Source organism: Simochromis diagramma, unplaced genomic scaffold, assembly GCF_900408965.1.
Source record: "Simochromis diagramma unplaced genomic scaffold, fSimDia1.1 OVJJ01000596.1, whole genome shotgun sequence".
Lineage (NCBI taxonomy): Eukaryota > Metazoa > Chordata > Actinopteri > Cichliformes > Cichlidae > Simochromis > Simochromis diagramma.
Genome location: NW_024387245.1, coordinates 2,805,978 through 2,831,830, shown reverse-complemented (window position 1 = coordinate 2,831,830; position 25,853 = coordinate 2,805,978). Strand labels below are relative to the sequence as shown.

General features: G+C 39.2%; 1 protein-coding gene across 7 annotated transcripts in view; it reads left to right on the top strand.

Annotated features, from left to right (window-relative positions):
* The window catches only part of LOC120714634 (mitogen-activated protein kinase kinase kinase kinase 3-like), a 49,703-nt gene that overhangs the window by 4,755 nt on the left and 19,095 nt on the right, over window positions 1-25,853 (top strand). For 4 of the 7 annotated variants that reach the window (XM_040000968.1, XM_040000971.1, XM_040000970.1 and 1 more), the window contains exons 2-15: window positions 7,527-7,584; window positions 10,160-10,250; window positions 10,481-10,545; window positions 10,657-10,712; window positions 10,845-10,892; window positions 11,415-11,457; window positions 11,696-11,768; window positions 12,485-12,616; window positions 12,985-13,047; window positions 13,208-13,289; window positions 14,447-14,563; window positions 20,236-20,308; window positions 20,462-20,520; window positions 22,812-22,874. In XM_040000968.1, coding sequence (XP_039856902.1) covers window positions 7,527-7,584; window positions 10,160-10,250; window positions 10,481-10,545; window positions 10,657-10,712; window positions 10,845-10,892; window positions 11,415-11,457; window positions 11,696-11,768; window positions 12,485-12,616; window positions 12,985-13,047; window positions 13,208-13,289; window positions 14,447-14,563; window positions 20,236-20,308; window positions 20,462-20,520; window positions 22,812-22,874 — 1,023 coding nt within the window. The remainder of the gene's footprint in view (window positions 1-7,526; window positions 7,585-10,159; window positions 10,251-10,480; window positions 10,546-10,656; window positions 10,713-10,844; window positions 10,893-11,414; window positions 11,458-11,695; window positions 11,769-12,484; window positions 12,617-12,984; window positions 13,048-13,207; window positions 13,290-14,446; window positions 14,564-20,235; window positions 20,309-20,461; window positions 20,521-22,811; window positions 22,875-25,853) is intronic. The other 3 variants (XM_040000973.1, XM_040000972.1, XM_040000969.1) reach the window with 1 other exon arrangement.

Sequence of the window (25,853 nt, the reverse complement as noted above, 5' to 3'; positions counted from 1 at the left end):
ATCATCACCTGCATAGTCACGCAAGCACAGATGGCTGTAGAGTCACAATTGAAGCTGCTGGTCCACAACCATCCTGTTTTTGTCCTTGTTCCTTCAGTTGTTTGCTCGCTGTGGTGGAGTATAAAGACTTCAGAGTACATACTTTCAAGCAATGCACGGTTTGTGAAGTACGTTGAAAATTTTAGTTGCTATCCTGTTAATCTACTCTGCAGGATTTTGTCTCTGCGCCACTAGTGCTGCGAAGTACCGATAACTTGCATGTTTACAGGGTAATTAATAATGCAGTGCAGTGGCAAGGAACTGGTAATAACAACACTGTGACTGTGCTGTCATGCAGCGTGGTAGATACTGTAGTTTGGTTTCCTGTTACAGTAGGTATAATAGAGATGTGATACTTTCTGCTTCTGCATATATGCGAGGGTCTGAGTGATGTCAAATTTTAAGGGTGTAAATGTGGCTCTGTGAAGGCATCCACATACCAGTCAAATTGTCGTGGCAAGCCAGCACTGCCATTATGTTGCAAGAGTACTGTGGCATGGCAGCTAAGCATCCATGAGGTGTCAGTAGGTGTTAATCCTGGCCTTAATGCTGCTGAAAAATGCTAATGTTAAAAGTTTGTTGCCTGCAGTCAAGCAGGGATCACATTAAAACCAAAAAACACTGCGTTTCTGACAGTTTTGTTCACTTCCTTGCACAGCTTTAAGTCAGATCATTTAGTTGTTACGGGGTCTTTTATTTTGAAATTGGACTGGAATTTCTATCTTCCTGTCAGCATCTTTTCCTATATGTAGTTGACAAAAATGGAGTAAGAAAGTGTTATTAGCTTTACAACATGGAGAGATACTTCTAGGGTGCGTCAGAAACGCACAGTAGTTTGTCAGGTGGAGGCAGAACCATTATCTTCAGTGGGTGCGATCAGCTCTGTCAGCCTCATCCGAGGTACAGGACGACAGTGTATTCCTGGGATTAGTGTGTGATCAAAGATTTTCAGCGTAGACATAATTGCCTTTCTTTTAGGGAGTGCAAAATTAAAATGCTTTGTTTAACAGATGAATTCAGAGCTCTTGTGCAACACTTTGTAATCCTTGCTCTGTATAGACTGTCAAAATTGACATGTCAGTCTCCTGTTCAAAGCATTTTAACTATGTAAACAAATCAGCAGCCCACTGTGGTACACAATATCTTGAACGAGGGTGTAACCAGTTATTTAAAGTTCAGCTTAATCAGGTTAATACAGGTCCATGCACAATCCTGTAGGCTGGAGTCGATCATTTTATTTAATCCTAAATGAGTAATAAAAAGAGTCTGCCAGGATTAGCTGTTGGTTTGCACAATCCACACAGTGAGTGGTGTGACTCCAGTTGAGCACAAAAGACGTTATGGTGTGATGTGAGGAAGTCTGTGGCCCTTCCCTTGTAAAGCAGCATATTTGCTGCATTTGAACTGGAAAACTTCCACTCAGCAAGTTTTGCTCTTTTGAATTAAAGGAGCTGCTACTGTTACTTTTTGAAGTTGTTTCTTACTTGATTTGACTCTTGTGTTGCATGTTTTGTGATGCAGCTTTTATGGTTTGTATTATTTTTGTCATTTCAAATACTTGGCACTAGGGCTGTGCGATATGACCCATAATCTCATATCCAGATATAAGAATTCTGTCGTCCCGATAACGATATAAATCACAAAAATGTAACATTTTCTGTAAATTATGTGAATCTCGGGCAGCTCGTTTTGCGGGAAGTGTTTCCAGCTGCGCGTCATGTAGCTGGAGTCCAGTGTTTTAACCGATGCATGAAACTATACATTTTTAGACATAAGTTGTAAAGGCCGCCGTTTTCTTTGAGTAGAAAAGCCTGTTCTAAAGTTTGAGTCTAAGGTTTATTTTTTTAGCACCTGGCGGCTCTTTTTTAAATTCTCATCATCTGCTCTTTCACGTGATTCTGTTTATTTTGAAAAGTCTCAACAGGATCTTGAGCTTTATTGTGAAAGGTTTATGTGGAACATAAACAAGCGGACATGCGATACTGTTACCGTCGTTGTTGCTAATCACAACGCATAAAAACAGGCGCTTGTCCGTAGGTAGTGTGGTTATATTACATATAAGAGAAAGAGAGAACTTTAAGAAATTAATATAGCCACTACAGTGACCATCAAAAGGATGAAAAAATATTGCCGTAAACAGTTTATTTTGCGACACCACGAAACAAACGATAGCGTAAAATGAAACGATAGACGTTTTTATATTGTCATCCGATATATATCGTTATATAGAACAGCCCTACTTGGCACTTTAAATGCTTAAATTAAATCAGGGCAACATTAAAGCTAATGAAAGGCCACAATGAAAATAAAGAGAGCTAGTTATTACATTGGACTTCCAAATATGTGGCTCCTAGTCTCTTTGCTTAACTATGACACAGAAAGAAACACAAATCGCTATTTTACCACACTTGGTTAAATGCCTTTTTGATGGCTTGAGGAGTAATACAGATTTGTATTCCTGGCAACAAGCTCAAGTTTTCAGATGCAATGGACTCTGTGAATTTGCCCCATCTTTAACGGAAATGTCTGTTTGGATTGGGTTCTATTTGTGCTGACTGCCACCTACACCAATTGTTTTAAATACAGCAGGGGTAATTTTACGCTCTTCAGCAGTAATATGTCACTGAAATTTATAGGCCCCTCTTTACTAAGGACTAGGAAGGCCTTAGATCTCTCAGTGTTGTTTGGATCATCTTGTTGATTATACTTGTGCCAGAGTACAGCGCTTTTGCTGAAGTTGTTCAGTAACTCCTGGCACCGTAATAGCAAAAGCATCAAATCCTATTTCAAGATGTGATGATATTGAGTTCTTAACCCTGGCTCGGGCTAAATGCCAAACTCCTGGAAGGAATTTTTATGTCTGTTTTGACGATCGTTGCTTGTGTTATGAATAAATGTACTTTTTCTATGACTCCACTAACACTGTTGCTGCATACACATAGTGTACATATTTATGCAGACGTTTGGGTGGGTCGGACTTACAGCGGTGTGTGAGGTGCGTGGTATGCAACTTCACAGGCTGACACTAAATGTTGATGCCAGTGATGTGAATTATACTGATAATTTGCAGCATGCATACATGGTACAACTTTGAGTGCTTAAAAAGAAAGAACGATTGAAGTGGACTTGAAGTTCTGGGTGATTCTTTTTGTGTGTCTCAGCGCTTATGGGTGTTCTACTTGAGTGAGTGGGTATTTCGTTAAAAAACAGGTGTACAAATTAAGCGCACTCAACTGCATTTGGCTTTCACCTCACCTGTCCCCGCCGCCTGGGGCCATGTGTTTGTAATGGCTCAATGACGTCGTGAATTGCTCTAAACTTTGAGTAAACAAGCTATGGAGCCAAAATATGTTACTTATGGAACACCATCTTTATAAACTTAACTTGCAGACTAATCAGCAAGTTGGTAAAGTTAAATCCAAGAGTAATTTTTTTAAAATTGTGTAAGCTTTTTATGTTTTTCCAGTATGTTTAAAATGGTTCAAGCTTCATCGCTTAACCAGCAGAGGAAAAGATCATGTTTGTCTTTTAAAAAAGTAACAATCTTAAGGGAGAGTTAAGATGTAAGTTGAGTAATTAATGTTAATGAGCAAACTAAAAGCAGAAACTCTTAAGTCATGAACTTGACATTACTTAATGCACTGGTTATCTTAAAGTTCAGTGAAGCGTGGTGGTAATTGGAAGGACAGCTGAAATCGCTTGGAGAAATCTTGTCAAAGGAAGTAAATGGCTAACTACTATTGTAATTGTTGCCCCGGGCCAGGCATTAACTCCAGCGCTTTTGCAGTGGAGCTGCTCAGTGGCCTTTAGCAGGAGCTGATTATACTGGATCACTCTTACATGGAAGTGTGTTAGTTTTTAATGGATGTTTTTTCACCCTCAAAGTTCGAAGAAATTAGACAAAGTGAAGATGAGATGGTAACTGGGTATAAGATCATAACTGCAACAAGTTTACGGAGACAGGAGGGGATCTGAAGTGCTAATATGGAAGGTTATGCAAGGTTAAACTGTACCATACAGTACAGTTTACAGGAAAGAGACATGTAACCAAGATCTGGAGATGCCTGTCTGGGCTGAAGATCATTTAGGATAGATTGAGTGAAGTTCTAAAATCATTGTGTGTGTTAGTGTGGCACATCGGTTTAGCACAACTGCAACACTGTATCTGTATACAGATATTGGAGCAACATTTCTTGCAATTCAAGCTACATAATTACAAGGGAATGTCTTGCCTATTTCAGCAAGACAGTGCCACACCACATTCTTTTTGTATTACAACAGCAATGCCCAAAGCAAAAAAAAAAATGTCCGGGTGATGAACTGGCCTGCCTCCACCCTTGACTTACCCCACTCACTGAATAAATACAATTATTCATTATGAAAAAAGGCCCCGAACTGAGCAGCTGATACCCTGAATCATGAAAGGAGGGGGAAACCACTTGAGCCACAGTCTGCCACCAAAACTATGTGTATGCTTTTATGAGAATTTGTTAGATGTTTTATTCCAACACTGACTTCTTTTACTTTGTAAAATTTAGAACCACAGTGTGCTTCTGTGTTGTGGCCACTGTAATATTTCAGGAAGAAAGAGGTTTTTACTAATTTTCCTGCCTAAACTTTGGTTTTTAAACAAATGATCAAACCTTCAGGCCCTTGGCTGCAGAAAGATGGAATACCCATCAGTCAGTCCCAGCAGCGAGCCTCTAAAATTGAGTCTGGCCGTGTTTTTGCCACCAACAGAGGCACCGAGCGACCATGAGTCATCTCTGGTCTGTCTGAAGACGCTCTGTCTCTGCTCTCCACTCTGCATCCATCTCCTCCTCTCTTTGCTTCTCTTTGTCTCTCCCACCCTCCCCCCGCTTTGTTTTGATGTGGATCGGTCTTGGTTCCCCTCCTTCACTTGAATTTTTTTTTTTTTTTTTTAAATCCTATAGTTGGATAAAAATAAAATTCACGTGTCTGTGTTTTGGCATTAACATTGTTTTTTCCTGTGGTTATCCTTGAAATTTATTTTGCCATCACTATTGTGTGACCACAGTGCACACTACTGAAGTGATCTCGGTAAAGTTTGAGTCATTGTTTGTGCCACTTTGTTTTGTTTTCACTGCTCAGTTCTGTCAGCACCTTATGCTTCACAGCATCTGACACACAGTATCCTGGTGGTGATGGAATTAAACCAAGTGCAGTGCCAATGAATTCTGGGGACACACCCTTATGGTTTCATTATAGTGCAGCTACACACCTGTAAAGTTTTGTGACTGAGTCTTGATGTTCCAGATTCCTGCCTAACAAGTCTTGACCTTTTGGCGTTCTTCTTAGTAAAGCATCCGAGCGGTTGTGGCAGCACTAATTTATTCTGCTACACAGGTGCTTGTGTCAGTGCAACAACACAATTGCAACTTCATAGTTTGGTTGTTTAAATCATCGTGTGTGTGTTGGCTTTTGCTAGTATGGTCGGGTCATGTGTCAGAATTTCAGAATTTTTTTTTTTTTTTTTTAGTGGCGAGTCCCTCCCTTATGTTCCTGTCTGGTTGTACTCTGCCTTTGTGGTAGTTCTTGTTACCGTAGGTGTCCTCAAGATCTTGTTTTGCCACAGACAGATGGACTGCCATGGTAAAACAATACCTGCTGTGATATCACAGCCAGTAAAAAGAACATTACATTTTAAATTATTCTCATTTTGATACTTATTTTATTTTTATTTTTAAAGGGTTTTTAATTTTATAGTCTTTTTATGTTAAAATGGACACTTATTTTACTCTCCTATATAGGCTAGCTTCCCTGCAAAGTGACCATTTAGGACAATAAAGAGAAAAACATACTTAATAATGTTTTATCTGTGATTGCAGCGTGCAGGGAGCATCATTTATTAGTGCAAACAAATGAAGGACATTTTTCATCATTTTTCCAACGAGCTGCTGTCAGTGATGACAGACTGCCCGATTCAAAGTGCGAATCTGTGGCCACAGAGTGCCAGCAGCACCATTATAGTGCAATATCAGTACTACAGCATAAGTCAAATGTGAACACAAATCTGGAAATGTAAGTAAAAGCATATCATAACTGCTTATAAATTTAGTTTAACAATGAATAAAGTAAGTTAACGTTGTAGCTCTTCAGGATCTTGCATAATATTGTCTCATAATCCATTTAAATTAAAAAATATTTGCTATTTGAGATTTTGCATCCTGGGTTGAGCTTTTAACCAGCTGTTTCCGGGGTTTGGATTGGCATCATATGAACTCGTATAGCGAGCTTACGTTTGGGCCTCACATCAACAGCTGCTCATATCACATCCTCGCATCCATAGCTTGGATGTACTCTACACTGTGTTTTTGCTCAAGTACTGAAACAAGTTCGATGTTTCCACCCTTAAGCTTTTCTTTTTTTTCTTTTCTTGCATATTTTGCACATCACTGTTTTATGTTGAAGGTCTGTTTGAAGCCAAACAACTTACATACTACTTAAGTAGCTCCTGTTTCCTTTGTCTTAAAGGTACTAAATCATTCTGGGAGGCTGTCACCCTGCTCTCGCTCTCAGACATGTTTGTGCTTGTGTCATTATTTTGTGTGCTAAGGAATGTAAATGCATCTCGCCCTAATGTTAAATGAATATGAACTTGTGTCAAGAATCAGAATGAACGGAGATGTTGATGTCATGGTGATGTTGATGTCCCCCCACCAAGCATTAAGACTCAATAATATTCCAAAAGCCGATGTATTAGATCAATGGCACCATACTCCTAGTTGTTCATAGTATTGAAGCTCATTTTTCCTTCCCATGTGGAATGTGCTGGACTCTTTTCCCCATTCTCTCACACATACAGTGCTGCTTCTATGTCACACAGGCCACTGGGCATTTTCTTGCCCTGAGTGAAGCACGCAATTCATGCCTCACCCAAAAGAAAAAGAATCTTTTTCCTCATGTATATTTCATATGTAATTCCTCTCTGACCCCATCAGCACTCCTGCTAAATGTAAACAACAGTCCGCTATTTATAGAAAATCTGCCTCTGTACTGTCGTACCCCTCTTTTCTGACTTATGCCAGCTTTTCAGGAATTTAGGAAAAACAAGTCCACACATTCCTCCCCCATCCTGTTTGTGGTTTAAAGGGTTGCGAATGAGTTATGTCAGAACATTTTTTATTTGCTATACTGGCTACAAACAACTGATTTTGAAAAAGTACGACACAAGCACTCATGACAAAAAGGCACCAATTATATTTACCATCAGTATTTGATGGTGGCATTTTTGTGGATTCGGTGTTTCTATCAGCTTCCTCTCAGCTGATTGAAACTCATCTAATGAACATTACAGTTTTGTCTTTCTTGTGCTCTGAAGTGCAGTGAAAACAGTTAGGGTTTCTCTCTATCTGCTCTCCAGTTCTGTCACGTTGTACCTTGATGTTGCTTAAACAACTTTGCTTAATGACTGCTGTTCATGTTCAAGCCTACAATGACTCACTTTCCTTCTTGTCATACTTTAGGCTCGTAATGTAAACACAGGAGAGCTGGCTGCTATCAAAGTCATCAAACTGGAACCCGGTGAGTTACCTCATCTTTGTCTCTCTTACTTTATCTCCCTTCTTTTTTTCTCGCTGTATCCTACTCCTCATGTTTTTGAATTCCTCTTTCTACTTTTTTTTTCTTGCTGAATCTAGGGATGTGCACAACCAGCTGACTAGACGTTTAAAACTTGACACCCTTGCTAGTTGGCACCGGAAATACCAGTTGGTTAAACATGTTATTATTATATTATTAAACGTACAATGACACGTACTGGTTCAGAAATGTTAGGACACCCTCTGCATTTCAGTCTTTAAAAAGTCAAATAGTATATGTCTGTGAAGGTTCTCAGTCATCCAGGTCATTGTAGTCTAAGGAGCTTGGAAAGAAAAGCATCTGGACTTCTTTAAGTTGCTTGAAGACGTTTCAAATGTCATCTGAGAAGCTTCTTCAGTTCTAGGGTCAAATGGTGGAGAGTCCCAGATTTAATCAAATAGCATACTTTCTTCTTTTCTCTCGTTTAAATGACGAGTTAGTCACCTGGAGCATCATTAGGTGTTGTCCTACTTATGCTCTCTTTCAAATCCTTTACCCCACTTTTTCTTGCTAAATAATAGTTCTTATCTTCTTGTCTATTCCTTTATATCCCCTATTTTTGCTTTATCTTACTCCTTGTCTTTCCATTCCTATATCCTGCTCTTCATCTTTGTCTATTTCCTTTTCTGCCCCTTTTTGTTGCTGTCCATTTTGTATTTAGTGTGCGTATATATCTCTCTTTCGCTTGTAAGTCATATTCCTTTCTATGTTTTCTCTAAGGATTCACCAACAGATTGTTATTTTAGTCTGTGAAGCTCCTCATTACAAACCTCTTTTCCATACTATGCCCTCTTACCCAGCACTCACTGATACTTGTGCTCCCCCCCCCCCTTCCCCCCCCTTAACTATGTCCTTTCCCTCGTACAGATTAATTACCTTGTCTTTTTCTTGTTTAAATCGTGCATTTCATTTAGTAAGTAAAATATTTGAATAATCCAAATAGTCAGCTGTTCAGATGCCCTTGCTTTGGGTAGATAGTGAGTTTTTGTCATTTTTGACATTAAAATATTCTTTCTTTCTTTTTTTTGTGGTAATAGATGTCATCTGTGCTTTTGCTTGAGTCGACCCTCCCTCTTTAAGTAGCGATGATGACACTTTAGTTCACTTTACTTTACTTCACTTTTACTGCCCTAGCGACAGTGAGGCTAGACTTAGAGGCTTTTTATAACCACCTAGCAACAAAGGTGCAACTCTCTCTCCCTCCTTAGAGAGAGGAGATCAAGCCAGGAGATCTAGAGTTCAATCTTAGAAGCGATGGAATTTTATTTGGCCTCCTGATTTCTGATGTTGTATTTATTTATTTATTTGCTGTTTTTTACTTGCTAATACCAAGTTTTGAAAATTCCAAATTTCAAATCACACCAAATACAAGGTAAAAATAAACTTTTCTTCAATGCTGAATTGTATTTTTATAACTAAATCAGTTATCAGACTTTACAGTTCCCCTAAACTGCACAAGTTACACGATCTTCACTGTTAAACATCTCTGAAAGTAAATAATAGAAAAAATAAACGAGTTAATGTACACATAATTTACCTTTCCAAACAAAAGCAGGTGTAACAGATTTCTATAAAAACACAAATGTAAGTTTCTTGCATAATTTAACTTGTTTAACTTACATCATTCACCAGATAACAGGGGAGCAACCCTTTTCTCTTTTTCTTCCACTGCTCATACCGAGGCTCATATTGAAGCTACATGCTTTGTGGTTCCATCTGCACGCCACGTAGCTTTGGCCACTTTCCTTTTGTTATCTTTTTTCTTCTTCTTCAGTTTAAATAATCATCTTCAGCTCTGTGACGATACTTAATTTAAGTTTTCATGCCAGTTCGCTGATGATCTAGTTTGGCGAACTTTGCATCACCCTCACTCGCAGCGAAGAAGTCGCTAACAGCCACAGGCAGACACTAACAATGTGTGGCTGCTCATATGAGTGTGCAATATTTGCCAGTGTCAGTTTGCACATTTTGCACATGCATGAAAGGAACTGGCTCATAATTGGACATACACGATGTTGAGCAGCTGGTTACCAGTCCAGGCTAGGAATCCTGAAAACTGGTCCCCATCTGATCAGTTGGTGCATCTGTAACCTTGAATTCATGACAGCTGATTTGTCACTAACAATATCAAGCCCAAAAAATATTGTTTGGGGGACACTGCTAGACATTACAGGACAGCTGTTGAACTATATCCTACCAATGTGTATGCTATGTATTGTTTTGTTTTTTTTATAGCATGTCATGAATTCAATCTGCAGAAAGTCCTATATAAAGAAATACTGTTTACTTACTTGTTTAATTACTGTACAATTTATGATTTTGGACTGATGAACTGCTTTGGTTCAGTTTATGCTCTTCTTAGTGGTTCAGACACAAGTGCAAGAACAGTCTGTCAGAAACAGAAAATAATAAACAAACCCAGCCTTCTTCGCGCTTTGTGTTATTCTGTAAGTCATAACAATGCCAAGATACATACTAAATGATCACTATAATAATATTGTGTGTGTTTTTATTGAAGGTGAGGACTTTGCAGTCGTGCAGCAGGAGATTATAATGATGAAGGACTGTAAACACTCCAACATCGTTGCCTATTTTGGCAGTTATCTCCGGTAAGAGAGTGTGTGTGTGCCAGATGTGGAGTGCAGTGTTTTCTTATGGTTACTATTAGAGTGCATTTAATTGATATTTAAGTGACTGCTATTTTTATTCGAAAAAAGTATGAGTGTCAGAGAGGAAAAACACAAGCTGGTGTAAGATAGATCGAAGGAGGCGAAGGGCTCATACCTTGTGAGTAAATGTAAACATGCACTTAGACAGAGTTCTCTTTGTGTGTGTGCAGAAGAGATAAGTTATGGATCAGCATGGAGTACTGTGGAGGTGGTTCTCTGCAAGATATCTATCATGGTAAGGACACCCAGGCACAATGATTCAAACCATTTCGTTTTTACTGTGATCTTTGATAGTCTCTTTTTTTCCCCTCATGCCTTCTGTCTTTTTTTTAATCTAATATTCCAGTAACCGGGCCTTTGTCAGAATCACAGATAGCTTACATGTCACGGGAGACCCTACAGGTAGTGTCTACAGTACTGATAATGTGTGCCAGATTGAGATTTAAGATTTCATCATCTTTATCATGTTATTGTTGTCTTATTTTATGAGTAATAGTAACGGTAACGTCATTTGCTGTGTAATTCTATTTGCAGGGTTTATACTACCTGCACAATAAAGGCAAAATGCACAGAGACATTAAGGTGAGTTTGGAGAAAAAGGGCAGTGATTTGTTCATAAATAAAGTTATAGTCATGATTAATTGTTAAATCTGATTTCTGAAAATCTACATATTGGCTCTACATTTACACTTTGTGAGTAACATAGCAATCTACTTCAGCTATTAGGCTCATTTTTAGTTAATTAGGGTCATTCATTTGGTTCAGTAAGGCTGTTTTTTGCATTATTATTATCATTATTATTATTATTATTATTCTTTTACACTGGGACTAAGCTTAATAAATGCTTGGGAAACCTGTTGTTGGTGCAAAACCACATATATTAAGCATGTGTTTGTTATAGGAAAAATGAATAGTCATTCCCCACTACCAGCTAAATCAATGACAAAGCATTTTGTAACTGTTTTGCCTTTCAGATTATACTTAGTAATACTTATTATAATTAGTATTATTATTTAGAATTTAGTTGAAGTGTAAAATTGTGTGTTTTATCCTAAAGCTCAGTATATTTTGTTTTTGTTGTTTTTTTCTTTCCTTCCCCTACAGGGAGCCAACATCCTCCTGACAGACAATGGCTATGTGAAACTAGGTGAGAGAAACACGCAAGGCCTGCAATTACCTTCTGCTTCAACAGACTGAATCTGAATGGCCTCATTTGCTGACTTGTTTTTTTTTTCTTTCTTTTTTTCTTGGCCTCTCTGCTGTTCCTCTTTCACTTTGTATTTATTTCTTTACATTCTTCCTTTTCATTACATTCCTCTAATTCTATTTCCCTTTATCCACTTTTTCCTCTCCTTTTTGTTTTTTTCTTCTTCTTTATACCTTAGCTGACTTTGGCGTATCAGCCCAGATCACAGCGACCCTAGCAAAGAGGAAGTCATTCATTGGAACACCTTACTGGTAAGTTGTTTATATTTAACCAAAAGCTTCACTGACGTTGCATAGGGGTACGCAGGTAGAACAATAAAAATAAAACCCAGCAGGACAGGGCAAGGCAAGCGCTTTTCATACAGAAGCAATTCAGCAATACAGAGTGCTTTACTGAGGAAAATATGAGACAAATGCATTAAAATTATAAAAAATTAATGGAAAAAAGATTGCAATTATCAAAATAAAAATTAATGATTAAAATGAAAGACTTCTAACCTTGCATTTCTGGAGCCAAAAACAATTACTTGAGCCTTTTCATCGTTGAGCTGAAGGAAGTTCTGGCTGATCCACTCACTGATTTGTTGGATACATTTACTCTTCCTGTTCTGTTAGAGTGCTTTAATCCATTGGAATTGATGGCAGTTCAATACAATGCTTGCTGCTAATGGGCCAATGTTGTACACATAGGGATTTGTCAACTAATGTGTTTCTCTCCTTTATTATATTAGCTGTTCTTTAATGCAAAAGAACAAAACCCAGAAATAAATAGTACTTGTTAGTTGTAGAGAAATCATAGAGCTGCATTTGAGGTTGGGAACTTTCTGTGCTGCTGCTGGGAAATACTGTACAAAGTTCATATTCTGTTCTTGTGTGTAGTTGTGTAACCCATTTGGATAGTTGATCATTCCTCCCTCTTATATGCATCTTGTTTTCATACAGTCCTTCTGTCTTGTTTCCTTGTATAGGATGGCTCCTGAGGTAGCAGCGGTGGAGAGGAAAGGGGGTTACAACCAGTTGTGTGATATCTGGGCTGTGGGTATCACTGCAATAGAACTGGCTGAACTGCAGCCACCCATGTTCGACCTGCACCCAATGAGGTAGGAGTGTGTGCGGGCTGTGATGATGCAATGATAGTAAAGAATGTTTACAATATTATTTGGAAGATTTAATTCTTACCATGTATCTCTGCATGTATTTAATAAAAGTCAGAACAACTGACAGACATTAATGTTATTAGCTTTAGATAATTTTTGTGTGACAAGTCTAAAGGGTTACTTTACAAAATGTTGCTATATTTATGTCCTGGAGATTTTAATCTTTATTCTATTCATATATTACACTGGCTTTAGTCATTTGGAGTAGATATTGTGTATCAAATTGGCTTTATTACTGAATGCTAGGAAGGCATGTCTTTCTACACTGTTAAAGGTGATTTTTCTCATTTGTACTTCTTCTCTCCCAACAGGGCTCTGTTCTTAATGACAAAGAGTAATTTCCAGCCTCCTAAGTTGAAAGATAAAATGAAGTGGTAAGACTGTCGTGCTTTTGCATATATGTTGGTCTTGCTCACATTTGCTATAGATGTAACACCCAGCTGTTTAAATGACCAGTTTTTATCATTTTACAGAGCTAAAACATTAAACCTTTTTCCTTTTTTCTCTGCATTACTCTCCCTGGTGAACTAATAGGACAAATAACTTCCACCATTTTGTCAAACTGGCTCTGACCAAGAACCCAAAAAAGAGGCCCACAGCTGAGAAACTGCTGCAGGTGAGGAAAGTTTAACTTTCAGACATTACAGTCCATCTCCAATCATATTTACATGATGTAAAACAAACAAAAATGATAGGGCTTCCCAGTCAACTTTTATGTTAAGTTAGGAAACTAGCCATGCTGACAAAATTGCTCAACACTGTTTATAAATATCAAAAGCCATTTCAGATTTGGCAGATCTCCTTTCTGAGGCGGTCTGATGGATAGCTTCCAGCTCTGCTGCTATTTTTTTGGTTGCTTTGTGGAAATCCTATTCTGGCCACCTGCATGTGGGCTCTGCAGGTTTGTCATGAACCTAAAATGTGCATATATAAACTACTGTGTCAAACTGACCCAGTATTCAGTTTTTAAGGCGCATGCCTGAGTGAGAGCAACCACACAGCACTACCACACACTATGCAGTTTTTTGTGCAGATTTGTTGCCTGCAACTGGGTTGTTTTCTTCAAAGTGAAATTCAGGTTAAAGGGTTGCTGTTTTAACCCAATGTAGTTCCGACCAGTATCTCAAAACACACAGTGAAAAGGTTACTTGTAAAGCTACACTTTAATGTGTTGCATCACTGCCCACGAGCCATACTTTAAGGTTGAAATTGGCCAAATTTAAAACAAGATGCCCAAACAGGATGTGTGATTACACCTCAAGCAAGCAGCATTAGACTTCCAAAATAAGTCTACTAAAAAAATCCACTGTTAAAAAATTAACCTTTTGCAATATTTTTTTTTCCTCATTCGATCAGTCCTCAATATCTTTTAAAACTTCTAAGTGGTCATGGTGTCATGTATTATATATGAAGCGTTCACATGTGTACTAGGTGCATTCTGTGATGTTAAAAGGTACTGTGTATAAAAGAAGCTGGAGCAACGTGATACATGATGCATGAAGCAAGATCTAAATAATGGAAGGAAAGCATAAACTTCAGTTTGCTTTGTAAGCATCATTCATCACTGTGTGCTACAGCAATTAGGGCTGTTATTTAAACGGCATATCAATTTGTCAGCACCCTAATGAGCTGCTGGATTAGTTGCAGCTCTGCTCATTTAAGAATCACATTTTACCCAGTACAGTTTATTTATTTATTTTTTATTTTTTTGTTTTAAAAATGTGCCATTGGTGATGTCACCTGGATTGATTCCAACTCTTGTTTCTCTTCCAGCACCCTTTTGTTTCCCAGCCTCTCAGCAGGACGTTAGCGATTGAGCTGCTGGATAAATCCAACAACCCCGACCACAGCACCTTCAACGACTTTGACGATGACGACCCTGAGCCTGAGGTAACCTTTGACCTTCAGGATTTTCTGTTAAACCCAACGTTTTGTCGGGCCGAGCATAAATGTGATTGTGTTTTACTCGATCATGCTTCTTTTCTTCCTCAACGTCCTTCTGTCTCCTCATTTGTCCTTTCATTAAATTCCTTTGTCATTCACAAGTTTTTCTCTCCATGCTTACTCCCTCCTTTCTTTGTCACGTGTGAGTCATCTTTCTGCTCTGTCTTTCCCTTTCTTACTCATTCCTTTTTATCCACTTCTTCTTTTGCTTCTCTCAGATTTATTTCTCATTTTCTGTTTTTGGTTCACTTTTGTTTTTCTCTTCTTCTTTTTAGCACTGCTTGTATCTCCCCACATTTTATTTTCCTCTCCTGTCTTCTATTCCCCATCCCTGATCCTCTGAATCCTTAGTTTAAGTACAGGGGTCACTTTCTTCCCATAAGTCCCGGTGCTCGACGTGCACCCCGTTTTGCAGCCCGTCGGAAGGTACTACTGTTCCTGCAGTGTCTGCACTGATGTCATTCTAACACTAACTCTTCTGACAGTAGTTTTTTTTTTTTTTTCGGGGGGGGGGCAGGGGGGGAATAGGACTACAGAACTGAATGAATAAAAAGTAAATTTCCAGTTCAGTTTCTGCTGGTGTTGCCGTGGAAGTCGACATTGGTATGTGAAACAGTCATTTGATAGCTTACTGTGGCGGTTTCATAGACCTTTCTGTTGACATTCAAATCAGCTGACTTTATACAACTGCATCACACAAAATTGCGTCATTATTCTTATTCTAACATTTGCTTATAATATCTTATGCACATTTTACTTGAATGCTTTAAGTAATGAGATTGTTTGAGATAAAAAAACAAATTCAGCTTTGCTCCTAAACTTTAACATTTTCAGAGCACAGTTGAAGTTAATGATTTAAGCCACAACTGCACAGCACTCATGTGTGAACAAAATAGAAAGATAAGGGTTGGCTATAAGGAAATTCTGGTGATTTATTACTTACTGGGTTTTACGTCATCTCTGTGTAGTTGTGAACAAATAAAAGGCCATAATAGGATAAGGTCCACTGTATTTCTCCTAATAATTTGGGAAACTCTTGTATTACAGCAGCCAAAACATTAATTAGAATAAATCAGTGGATCATTAAAATAGAATAAGATAAAAAATTAAGGTAAAAATGTCACAGATCCCAATTAAAAACAAAAAATAATTAAGTAAAAAACTTTAAAAAACAGCGGTACAATAGAAATGGCTTCATAAATGTAACAAACTATAAAGTTTATAGTATTTATGACTGACATATAGTGACTATAGGCAGATAAAAGTAACCTTCCAACAACAACGACTGGCGACATCGGTGAGAATCAAAGGGGAATGCAGGAAATCGGGTCAGTTTTTCACTAGCACCTCAACTTGACTCTACTTTGCTCTACTCGGTATAAAACTGTAATGGAAAACAACTGAAACTATTTTAATGTCTCATATGTGTGCAACACAAATACAACACAACACAAATACATCTGGATCTTGTCATTGGACCAGTGTTGGTTTGTGTGTAGCCCATTTCCTTATTTGCCATGTCTAAAAAAAAATAGCGGTATTATTCTTGCGCAGGAGTCACCCTCATGACTCATCCAGTGATGTTACTTCCTCGCCTATCAGTGGCATGCAGTGTTTTGACGTCACATTTTCAGCTCAACTTGGCTTGCTTGGAAACCCGGCCAAGTCGGCACTACCACCAAACAGAAAGCCCTAAAAGTCAACTTGAGCGGTTGTGGGTGGAAAAAAGGCATAAATAGCATCACTAAGGATCTTTTCCATTCACTTCAGTTCTGTAGCACCTGGGATGATAAAGAAATGCCTAAATTCATAAAGATGGCTTCAAAAATATCACATTGTCACTCTCTCTAGAATTATGTTTTTAATAGGGGTGCAACGATACACAAAATTCACGGTTCGGTTCGGTTCGAAACTTTGGTGTCACGGTTCGATATTTTTTCGATACAAAAAAAATGTTCATGCCTTTTTAATTTGTCATTTATTAAAATTATAAATATATATTTTAACTCAAAAGTACAGTTTTTAAATTTAATGTTGCTGAAACAAAAGTAATTTAAAAAAATAAATATGATTGAGGAATCACTCATCTTTGGAAAAGAGAGTTTATTACAGAGAAATGGCTCTTTCCAAAATAAAAGCTATACTATACGCTTCTTCTGGGCTATATTCTCAGCAGCATATTATAGCGGGTCAGGGCTGTTTGGGGTTCTGTTTGTACAGTTATGTTTTGTTTATGTTGCCATAGTGACGGGTGACGCCCTCTCGCTGCGACGGTGTGTCCTTCCGGGGTCAGAGGGCGCCCTGTGTGTTGTTGTTGTTGTTGCTGTGCGGTTGCCGCGCTGAGCAGTTAGCTAGCGGCAGTGTTCTTCTGCAGATGTCAATAAACGGCTGTGCTCCCTGGCTAGCTCACGGGAAGCAAGACCAAACGACACCTCCGTCTCCTCCTTGTCTGAGCTCGCCACATTGGTGTCAGAAGTGGGATGATGGTGGCACCCCATGTTCTGACCCGAGTGACTTTTCCCCCGCCGGTCGTGACCGGCCGGTGCGCCAAAAGAAGGCACCTGGACATTTGCAAAGTGAAAGCAAATTCAAACGCGATTTCAATATGTCACATATTGACAGTGGCTCACCGATGCCAATGACATAATTACCCAGCTACATTTCCGAAAGAATGCAAAAGCATTGACATATATTTTTCCTTCCTACAATAGCCCAACGGGCAGGGCAGAGATAGATTTTGGTAACCCGACTGGAAAAATCGCTAGCCTCGGGACGTCGGGCTAGCGATTTTGCAAGCCCTGTGTTACAGGCATGGCCCTTTAAGGATGAAGCCTGATGGGAAATGTATTCGGGATGTGTGTAGCGGGACTGCCTGGTGTGTGTGTGAAGAGAGAGAGCGGAGAAGGGGAAAAGGTAACGGTTAGCTACAGAAGAGACGAAAAGAAAATAAATAAAAGGAATATAATAACTCCCTCGACAGCCAGAGTTGTGTCGGCGATGCTCGCTGTGAGTAAACTGTTTCAGCCCACTGTACGCGGTGTTCGTGCCTTAGAGAAGAAATAAAGTTCGGTGAAGCAGTTTCCTACGCCTCCTTCGATCTTTTTGCTAGCGGAGTTGACCTGTATAGTAAGCTGTTGCCGGCTACGAGTCAGTTACAGAACCTTCAAGTAACTGCCAGAGGTTTCCTTACTGTGGTTCGGGGCCGCGGATCTGGCGCGGTAACACCTAAGAGAGTTTATTACAGAGAAATGGCTCTTTCCAAAATAAAAGCTATACTATACGCTTCTTCTGGGCTATATTCTCAGCAGCATATTGTAGCGGGTCAGGGCTGTTTGGGGTTCTGTTTGTACAGTTATGCTTTGTTTATGTTGCCATAGTGACGGGTGACGCCCTCTCGCTGCGACGGTGTGTCCTTCCGGGGTCAAAGGGCGCTCTGTGTGTTGTTGTTGCTGTGCGGTTGCCGCACTGAGCAGTTAGCTAGCGGCATTGTTCTTCTGCAGATGTCAATAAACGGCTGTGCTCCCTGGCTAGCTCACGGGAAGCAAGACCAAACGACACCTCTGTCTCCTCCTTGTCTGAGCTCGCCACATTGGTGTCAGAAGTGGGATGATGGTGGCACCCCATGTTCTGACCCGAGTGACTTTTCCCCCGCCGGTCGTGACCGGCCGGTGCGCCAAAAGAAGGCACCTGGACATTTGCAGGACTTTGTGTGGGGTAATGGGGTCGTCGGGGACGACTGACCCCTTAGGTGGGGGCTATGTAGCGGGTCAGGGCTGTTCGGGGTTCTGTTTGTACAGTTATGTTTTGTTTATGTTGCCATAGTGATGGGTGACGCCTTCTCGCTGCGACGGTGTGTCCTTCCGGGGTCAGAGGGCGCTCTGTGTGTTGTTGTTGCTGTGCGGTTGCCGCACTGAGCAGTTAGCTAGCGGCAGTGTTCTTCTGCAGATGTCAATAAACGGCTGTGCTAGCTCACGGGAAGCAAGACCAAACGATACCTCCGTCTCCTCATTGTCTGAGCTCGCCACAATATTAAACATATCAGGTCCCCATAAGGAGAATCATGTGCTAACGGCTGTCTAAATGACTCGGGTAAAGTTTGTAGCATGCATGCTTGTTGTTTTTGTCTGCTTCCACTTGTCTTTGCACTAGGATGATGTCGGCATAAATGTGCAGTCATATTCGTTGTGTTCCCACTAGTGCTGTCAGCGTTAATCTCGTTGAAATGACGTTAACGCCACAACACGGCAAATCTCCATTAACGATCTATCCTGCGTGGGGCTAGACGGCCAACACGTTAACGAGCTAACTGCGCTAACACACTAGCTCCCACCCATGTAATTGAGCATTGCATGGCACATCCAACATACTGTTTTACTTTAGTCCATGACGCGCTTACCTTCAGGGTCATACATCACATGAAAACCAAAATAATTCCAAACGCCAGATCTGAATGAGGGTCGGAGAGGTTCAATTTGCCATGTTGCAAGGAGAGCTTAACTTCTGTCTTGCTAGCTTGCCCTGCGCTCTTCCTTCTGACTATGCTGTCTGTGTGGAGCGCTCAGTGGATCTGCGCTCGACAGTGCAGCCTAGGCGGAGTAGTCGAACGCAGATTCACTGAGCGCTCCACACAGACAGCATCGTCAGAAGGAAAGTTGATAAAATAAATTACAAATGTTGTATTGTTCGATACATATGCGTACCGAACCGAAAGCACTGTATCGAACTGTTCAATATCGATACGAATATCGTTGCACCCCTAGTTTTTAAGTGTTAAATTCATACACAAACTCATGGGGAGAAAAAAGCCTCCAACCTGTTGATGTTTCAAATATTAGACAAAAGAAAATGTAGTGTTGTGGAAGGCCAAAAGGCTGTAGGTTGCTAAAGTGTTATAGCTATGGACGCCATCTTCACCTGTCTTTAACCTTTCAGGTATTAATCATGGTTTGTGTCTAATGAGAATGGGCTATGAGAATAATTGCAAACAAGCAAACAAAAATGTCTGTTGGAGGAGCCGAGTTCTAAATGTTGCTTTGATTGATGCATGGTCTTTTGTAGTCTTGGTTTGTCTTCCAGTGCTTCATAAGCATGCACTGAGGTTGCTGTGTCATTAGATTTCTGTGGGATGGAGTTTGGATTTTATTTTAAATTAACAATAACTGTGGTTCAAAATAAGAATGGCCAGCTGCACTCATGACATATAAAATAACTAAGTACCGTTTTCCATTTCAGCATTTAAACCCTGTTTTACCGCTTGTATTAAGAATGTAGATCATCAGATGATGATGATGAGATACTGTGTGACAATCTCTCTGTTATAAAGCTTCCAATGTAAAGAGGATTTTACAGCTTACAGGTATCCAGTGTTTGGTACCAAAAGGGTGGATGAATGTTTTTCCTCTGACTGTGTTGCTGTTGTTTGTTTTGGTTCTTGCAGTGTGTGTGTGTGTGACTCTCTGTTTTTGCTGTGTCATCAAATCCCACCCACAGGAAATAGCAGTGGGATTATGTTTTTGTTCTTAAACCTATTGTGATCTTTCCAAATCTAGTGCAAACCACTACACCGAGTGTCCAGAGCAGCTTTGACACTGTCTGCTCTTCTTTTTATTTCCTGATAGTCCCCGGTTCCTTATCGTATCCGCTCCACCAGCAGGAGCACCAGAGAAGGAAAAACACTGTCCGAGATGAAATGTGAGTTGCTACAAAAGGTCAATGTGAATAAATACAATGTCTTTAGTATCTTTTTCCTCCTTCTTCAATAATCTTACTCAGTATATATATCTCCCTACCTCATGATATTCCCTTTCTCCCATCCTCCCCTCTCTCTTATTTTGCCTCTCTCAGTCGATCAAGTGAAGTTTGATAGTCTTTTGGAAAAGGAGACACAACCTCATCATGAACCGGTGAGTTGATCACATTATGTTTGTATGTGTGCGAATGAGATGAGATTTGTGTGGTTGTTAATTAACCAGTACCAACTTGGCTGTCCCTCACCTAATCACACATGGCACCTCCACCAATCTATGTTTTTCTCTGTCTGTGTTGAACCAATCCTAGTTAAATATTCTAAGGTTTAGGAATGGCATGTTTCGCTAATTATTATATGGGTATAACAACAGAATTGGCAGAAATCTAATGCCCAGTTGCATATAAAATCAGATTTACAGTAACCAGCAGGCTGTTGTGAATATATCGTAAAGAGAGTAGTCCCTGGTGGATCTTGTGCTTGCTGGAGGAATTAAAAGTCCAATTTGATCTGGAATGTTTTGGGATTCACCAAACCCTGAAGGCTGTGGCTGAACAGTGTTATTGCAGTAGCTTAAAATACACAACCCAGCTGGATAAACAGCTCTATGGATTCATTTTAATGAAGTTGTAACTGTAGACCTCTTGTTATTGCTGTTTGACAAACACAGGTATGATTTGTCAGTAGTAGCTTTCTTTCGCTACTGGTTGGACAGAACTCAGTAGAATAAAAGTCGTGTTCTTGGCTTTCATTTGCATAAAATTTGTAATTTATCTTGGTCAGATTATGCTCAGTTTTGGTCAAAAAGTTAGCATAGGTTCTTTAAAAAAATCTTTGGCTGAGCTATGATTTCTTGATATTTTTTCCCAGTATATGTTGCTCCCCGACTTCCTTTTCACCTTTTGTCCTTTCTTTGCACGTCTTCCACTGTCCCCACCCTCTTAAAGTTGTCTTTGATAGTTCACCAAAAAATCTAACCAAACCTTTATTTTGTCGTCTCTTTATCTTTTGATCTATAAATTTAGATTAATGCTATCATATTAACCTCATATGATCTGTATCATTTATCAAAAATCATTCATTTGTCCATTAAATTTCTACTCTCTTTTCAAGGGAACTCCATTACATTTGTCTTGTGACATGTGTAGATTTTAGCTTTTAGCTTGTAGCTCCAAGATCCATCCAGTGAGGACTGCCATGCTGTTTTAGCATTCATATTATAATATTTTGATCAAAAGAGACTCTGTGCAAGTATTTTTTTTTTCTCTCTTTTTTTTTACAATAGTGGCCAAAAATCAAACAGACCCATAGTAACAGAAAGTACCTCTAAAACGCTGATCACAAGTTTACGGACACTCATCATGGGCTTGAATAACTTGGTAAATTCTGGCTTTTAACATGAACGGTTCTCTTTCCAGGATGAAATGATTGTACAGCATATGTCTTTAATAACTTAACAAAGCAAGGATTGAGTGCACAAGTTTGAAATATTTTTGGATTTCTTTAATCCACACAGGTTCTAAAGTATACATACACACCCACTAATATTTGGATAAATGTCCCTTAGCAAGTCAGACCTTTTGGTATCCATCAACCGTCTTCTGGCTGAATATTTGACCATTTTTCTTGTCAAAATTGGAAGAACTCATTTAAATTACACTTTAGCAGCATGATTCAAAGAAAATGTTAATAGCCTAAACATACCAGGACATCCATACCCATGATGAGTGAGAAATGCATGTGTGGAAATACTACCCAGAATACAGCTGGCTACCATTATTTGTTTAATTTGTATGTAGAATCTTGTGAAAAGTACCCTTATTATACCCTTATTAACTTTATATTTTGTAGGCTCACATATATGCTGTTGTAGCACAGTTTATTATTTTCTCTCCATTCCAAACCTCCATCTATGTTTTAAACTCACATCTGTCTCCTCCTCTCTTGAGATTATTATTAAATATACTCTATCCTTTTCTTGCCAAGTCAAGCACCTATTAAAAACTAAATAAAAATGGCCTTAAGCTACGTACACACTGGAAGTGATTCATAGTGACCCATAGAAATAGAATGACATTTGGCAACTTGAAGCAAATAAAGACAACTTAACTGTTGCTGAGTTGAAGTGGGCGGGACACAAGATAAACTGTTCCCAACTTCCAGGCAAGTGACTGAAGAATACCCTTGACTGACATATGACCTGGTAGTAAACTATAGAGAGTAACTTAGACAACCGGAACCTTGAATGTCTAAAAGCGATGAGCCACCAGCTTGAAAGCGATGTGCGACGAGCGAATCATTTCCAGTGTGGACACAGCTTTAACCCAAACTCATTTTTCACAAGTCATCCCTTCCCTCCATATCACCATTCCTACCTGTTCCCCACCATTAGTCCAGGACAGGTTAATGTATTAACTGAGGTCTCTCTCGCTCTGTCTTGCTGACCAGTGTGATTCTGAGCCCTATCTGGACTGTGTTGAGGAGCTCTACTATACAGCAAGATCTAATCTGGTAGTACACCTTTAGTCTCTCTTTGTTTCAGCCTCTCCATCTCTCCAGCTGTTGGCCCATTTATTTTCAGTCTGTCAATTTTTAACGTCATGCTTTATTTAAAATATAATTTTTTTTTTTCTCTCCATCTTGCTCATTCTTAAACTCTGAAGGATGAGTCCTTGTCCTACTTTTGTCCTTTTTCAGAGCTCTGAATCTCTCGGCTGCTCGATGTCCAACTTGTATATTTGTTATTTCACATTGTTGATCCATCTCTTCTAGTCCACCCGTCTGTTACTGCCCATCTTTATCTTCTTTTTCCAGCTTCAGCTTTTGCCTCACGAGCTGGTGTTGTAGTTGTCATAGTGATTAGAGTCGTTAGTGCTATTGTTGTTGTTGTTTCTCATATATGCATAAAACACACAGATTGGCACACAGAGGTATAAACACAGGGAGGGACACTACAGTGGAGAGGCATGTTACTCAGCAAATGTCTAGTTGAGATGTATTGAAGAATTGTGACAGAAGGGTAGCTTCCAGGGGGGAAAAGCATATTTTGGGGAAAGTCGGCTAACTTTTCTAGTATTTTCTCCTTTTAAAATCAGATTTAACTGGACTTCTGTACATGCAGTTTTTATGTGTCAGTAAAGTGCTTCAAAATGACTGCCAAGATACCTGCCAAGTCGTAAGACTTACTTCAAGAAAGGCTTTAATATAGAGGAAGATATATCAGGTTCAGCAGTGGAGCTGCAGCTCTAAAGGCTGGTAGTGGTGCAGTGCCTTGCTCAAGGACATCTAAAGGAGATTTAAAGTATATAAAAGGCATGTCTGCTCAAATTTATTAACACATACACTTTTAATGTGTGTTCTATGGTACTCAATATTTCTTTTCCATATTTCTGATGTTTCCACAGAATGCGCTTCTCTCATTTGTAAAGTGTTGCTTATGTTTTTCTAACCTCTTGTAGTTAACCAGAGTAGCGAGGCTTTGTTTTTTGTCTGTTAGTATGCGTGTTTCTTTGTAGTTTCTTTGTAGCATTGGTGTTTTGTGTCTGCTCATCTGGAGTGCGCATTTCCTCTTGCATGCTTTTTGCTTTCAGGCGTAACATTCAAAAATATTTCTCTGACAAGATGCTGCATTCACATTGTGGTTTTTATGTCACCGATATCCAACCAGAATTTCATTGGTTGATTTAAATTCAGGACCGTTGTCATAGTGCTGAATTTATTGTCAGCCTGCAGAATCATAAAATCTGCACAACTGATTCTTTATTAGCCCGCACACTCTCAAATGTGCTTTATGACAACATAACACTTTTCTTACCAAAGTTATCTAAAACATTGGTTCCCAATCCACGGTTTGCGAGCCACTTAGGGGTCCACCAATGTATCTGATAACTGCTCCAAAGAGTTACTGGTGTACTTTACTGTACTAAAGATACTTTGTATTAGGGGTGTCACTAGGGCTGTTCGATATAACGATATATATCGGATGACGATATAAAAACGTCTATCGTTTCATTTTACGCTGTCGTTTGTTTCGTGGTGTTGCAAAATAAACTGTTTACGGCAATATTTTTTCATCCTTTTGACGGTCACTGTAGTGGCTATATTCATTTCTTCTTTCTCTCTTTCTCTTATATTTAATATAACCACACTACGGACGGACAAGCGCCTGTTTTTATGCGTTGTGGTTAGCAACAACGACGGTAACACCATCTCGTGTCCGCTTGTTTATGTTCCATATAAACCTTTCACAATAAAGCTCAAGATCCTGTTGAGACTTTTCAAAATAAACTGAATCACGTGAAAGAGTATGCAGAGTATTTATGGATGAGAAGCAAAAAAGAGCTGCCAGGTGCTAAAAAAAATAAACCTTAGACTCAAACGTTAGAGCAGGCTTTTCCCCGCAGCACGCCGTGTAATAAATACTCACAAAGAAAACGGCGGCCGTTACAACTTATGTCTAAAAATGTGTAGTTTCATGCATCGGTTAAAACACTCGACTCCAGCTACATGACGCGCAGCTGGAAACACTTCCCGCAAAACGAGCTGCCCGAGATTCACAGAATTTACAGAAAATGTTACATTGTTGTGATTTATATCGTTATCGGGACGATAGATGTCTTATATCGGGATATGAGATTTTGGTCATATCGCACAGCCCTAGGTGTCACTAAAAATGTGTATTGATTGTTTGATTGATTTAGAAAACAAATATGTTAGTAATGACATATAATAATATTAGAAATAAGTTTGTAGTTGCTCTTTGTGCATGCTTCTGTAAAGTTATGGCTTCAGACTCTGTCATACATTTGTGTTTTTTGTCATTTTACCCAAGAAGTCAACACAAAAGAGCAAAGCTTTAGGTAAACTTGACCAATAGAAGTACTGCTGTCTAGATATTGCAGAGAGACTTATTTCTATCTTGTTACTGTGACTATTTTGACAAAGATAATGAATTGAGAAAATCCGATTTTAACATTATATGCCTCCTTTAGAGGTGTTGAATGCGTTTGGAAGATAAAACCTTTTCGTTTAGTCATGTTTCCAAATACAAAAATACTGTAACTGCAGTCAACAGTAGTAACAGAATGTTCAATCGAAAGGACAAGGAGCACATCACAACCACCGCACTACAATATTTTACATTAGTGAAACCTATTTAATGATAGTTAATAAAAATGATTAACGTATCTACTGTCCTGTATTTCTTGGATTGGATTTTAGTGGAGTTTGGGTTTCTGGGTTAATTCATAGCTGGTAACTTCAGTAACCGACAGCATGTTACATTTTCTGTCTTTCCCTCAACTGTTTTGTGAAATAGTGCATGTTTTCACCTGTTTGTGACCTAAAAGGAACTTGTGTCATCTAGAAAATAAGTCATTGATTCAACAACAAGTCAGTGCATGAGACCATAATGCAAAATTTTAGGGTTTCACAAGCCCAAACGACAGGGAACCACTTTTTGGAAACAACTTCTGTGTTCTATCTGTGAAG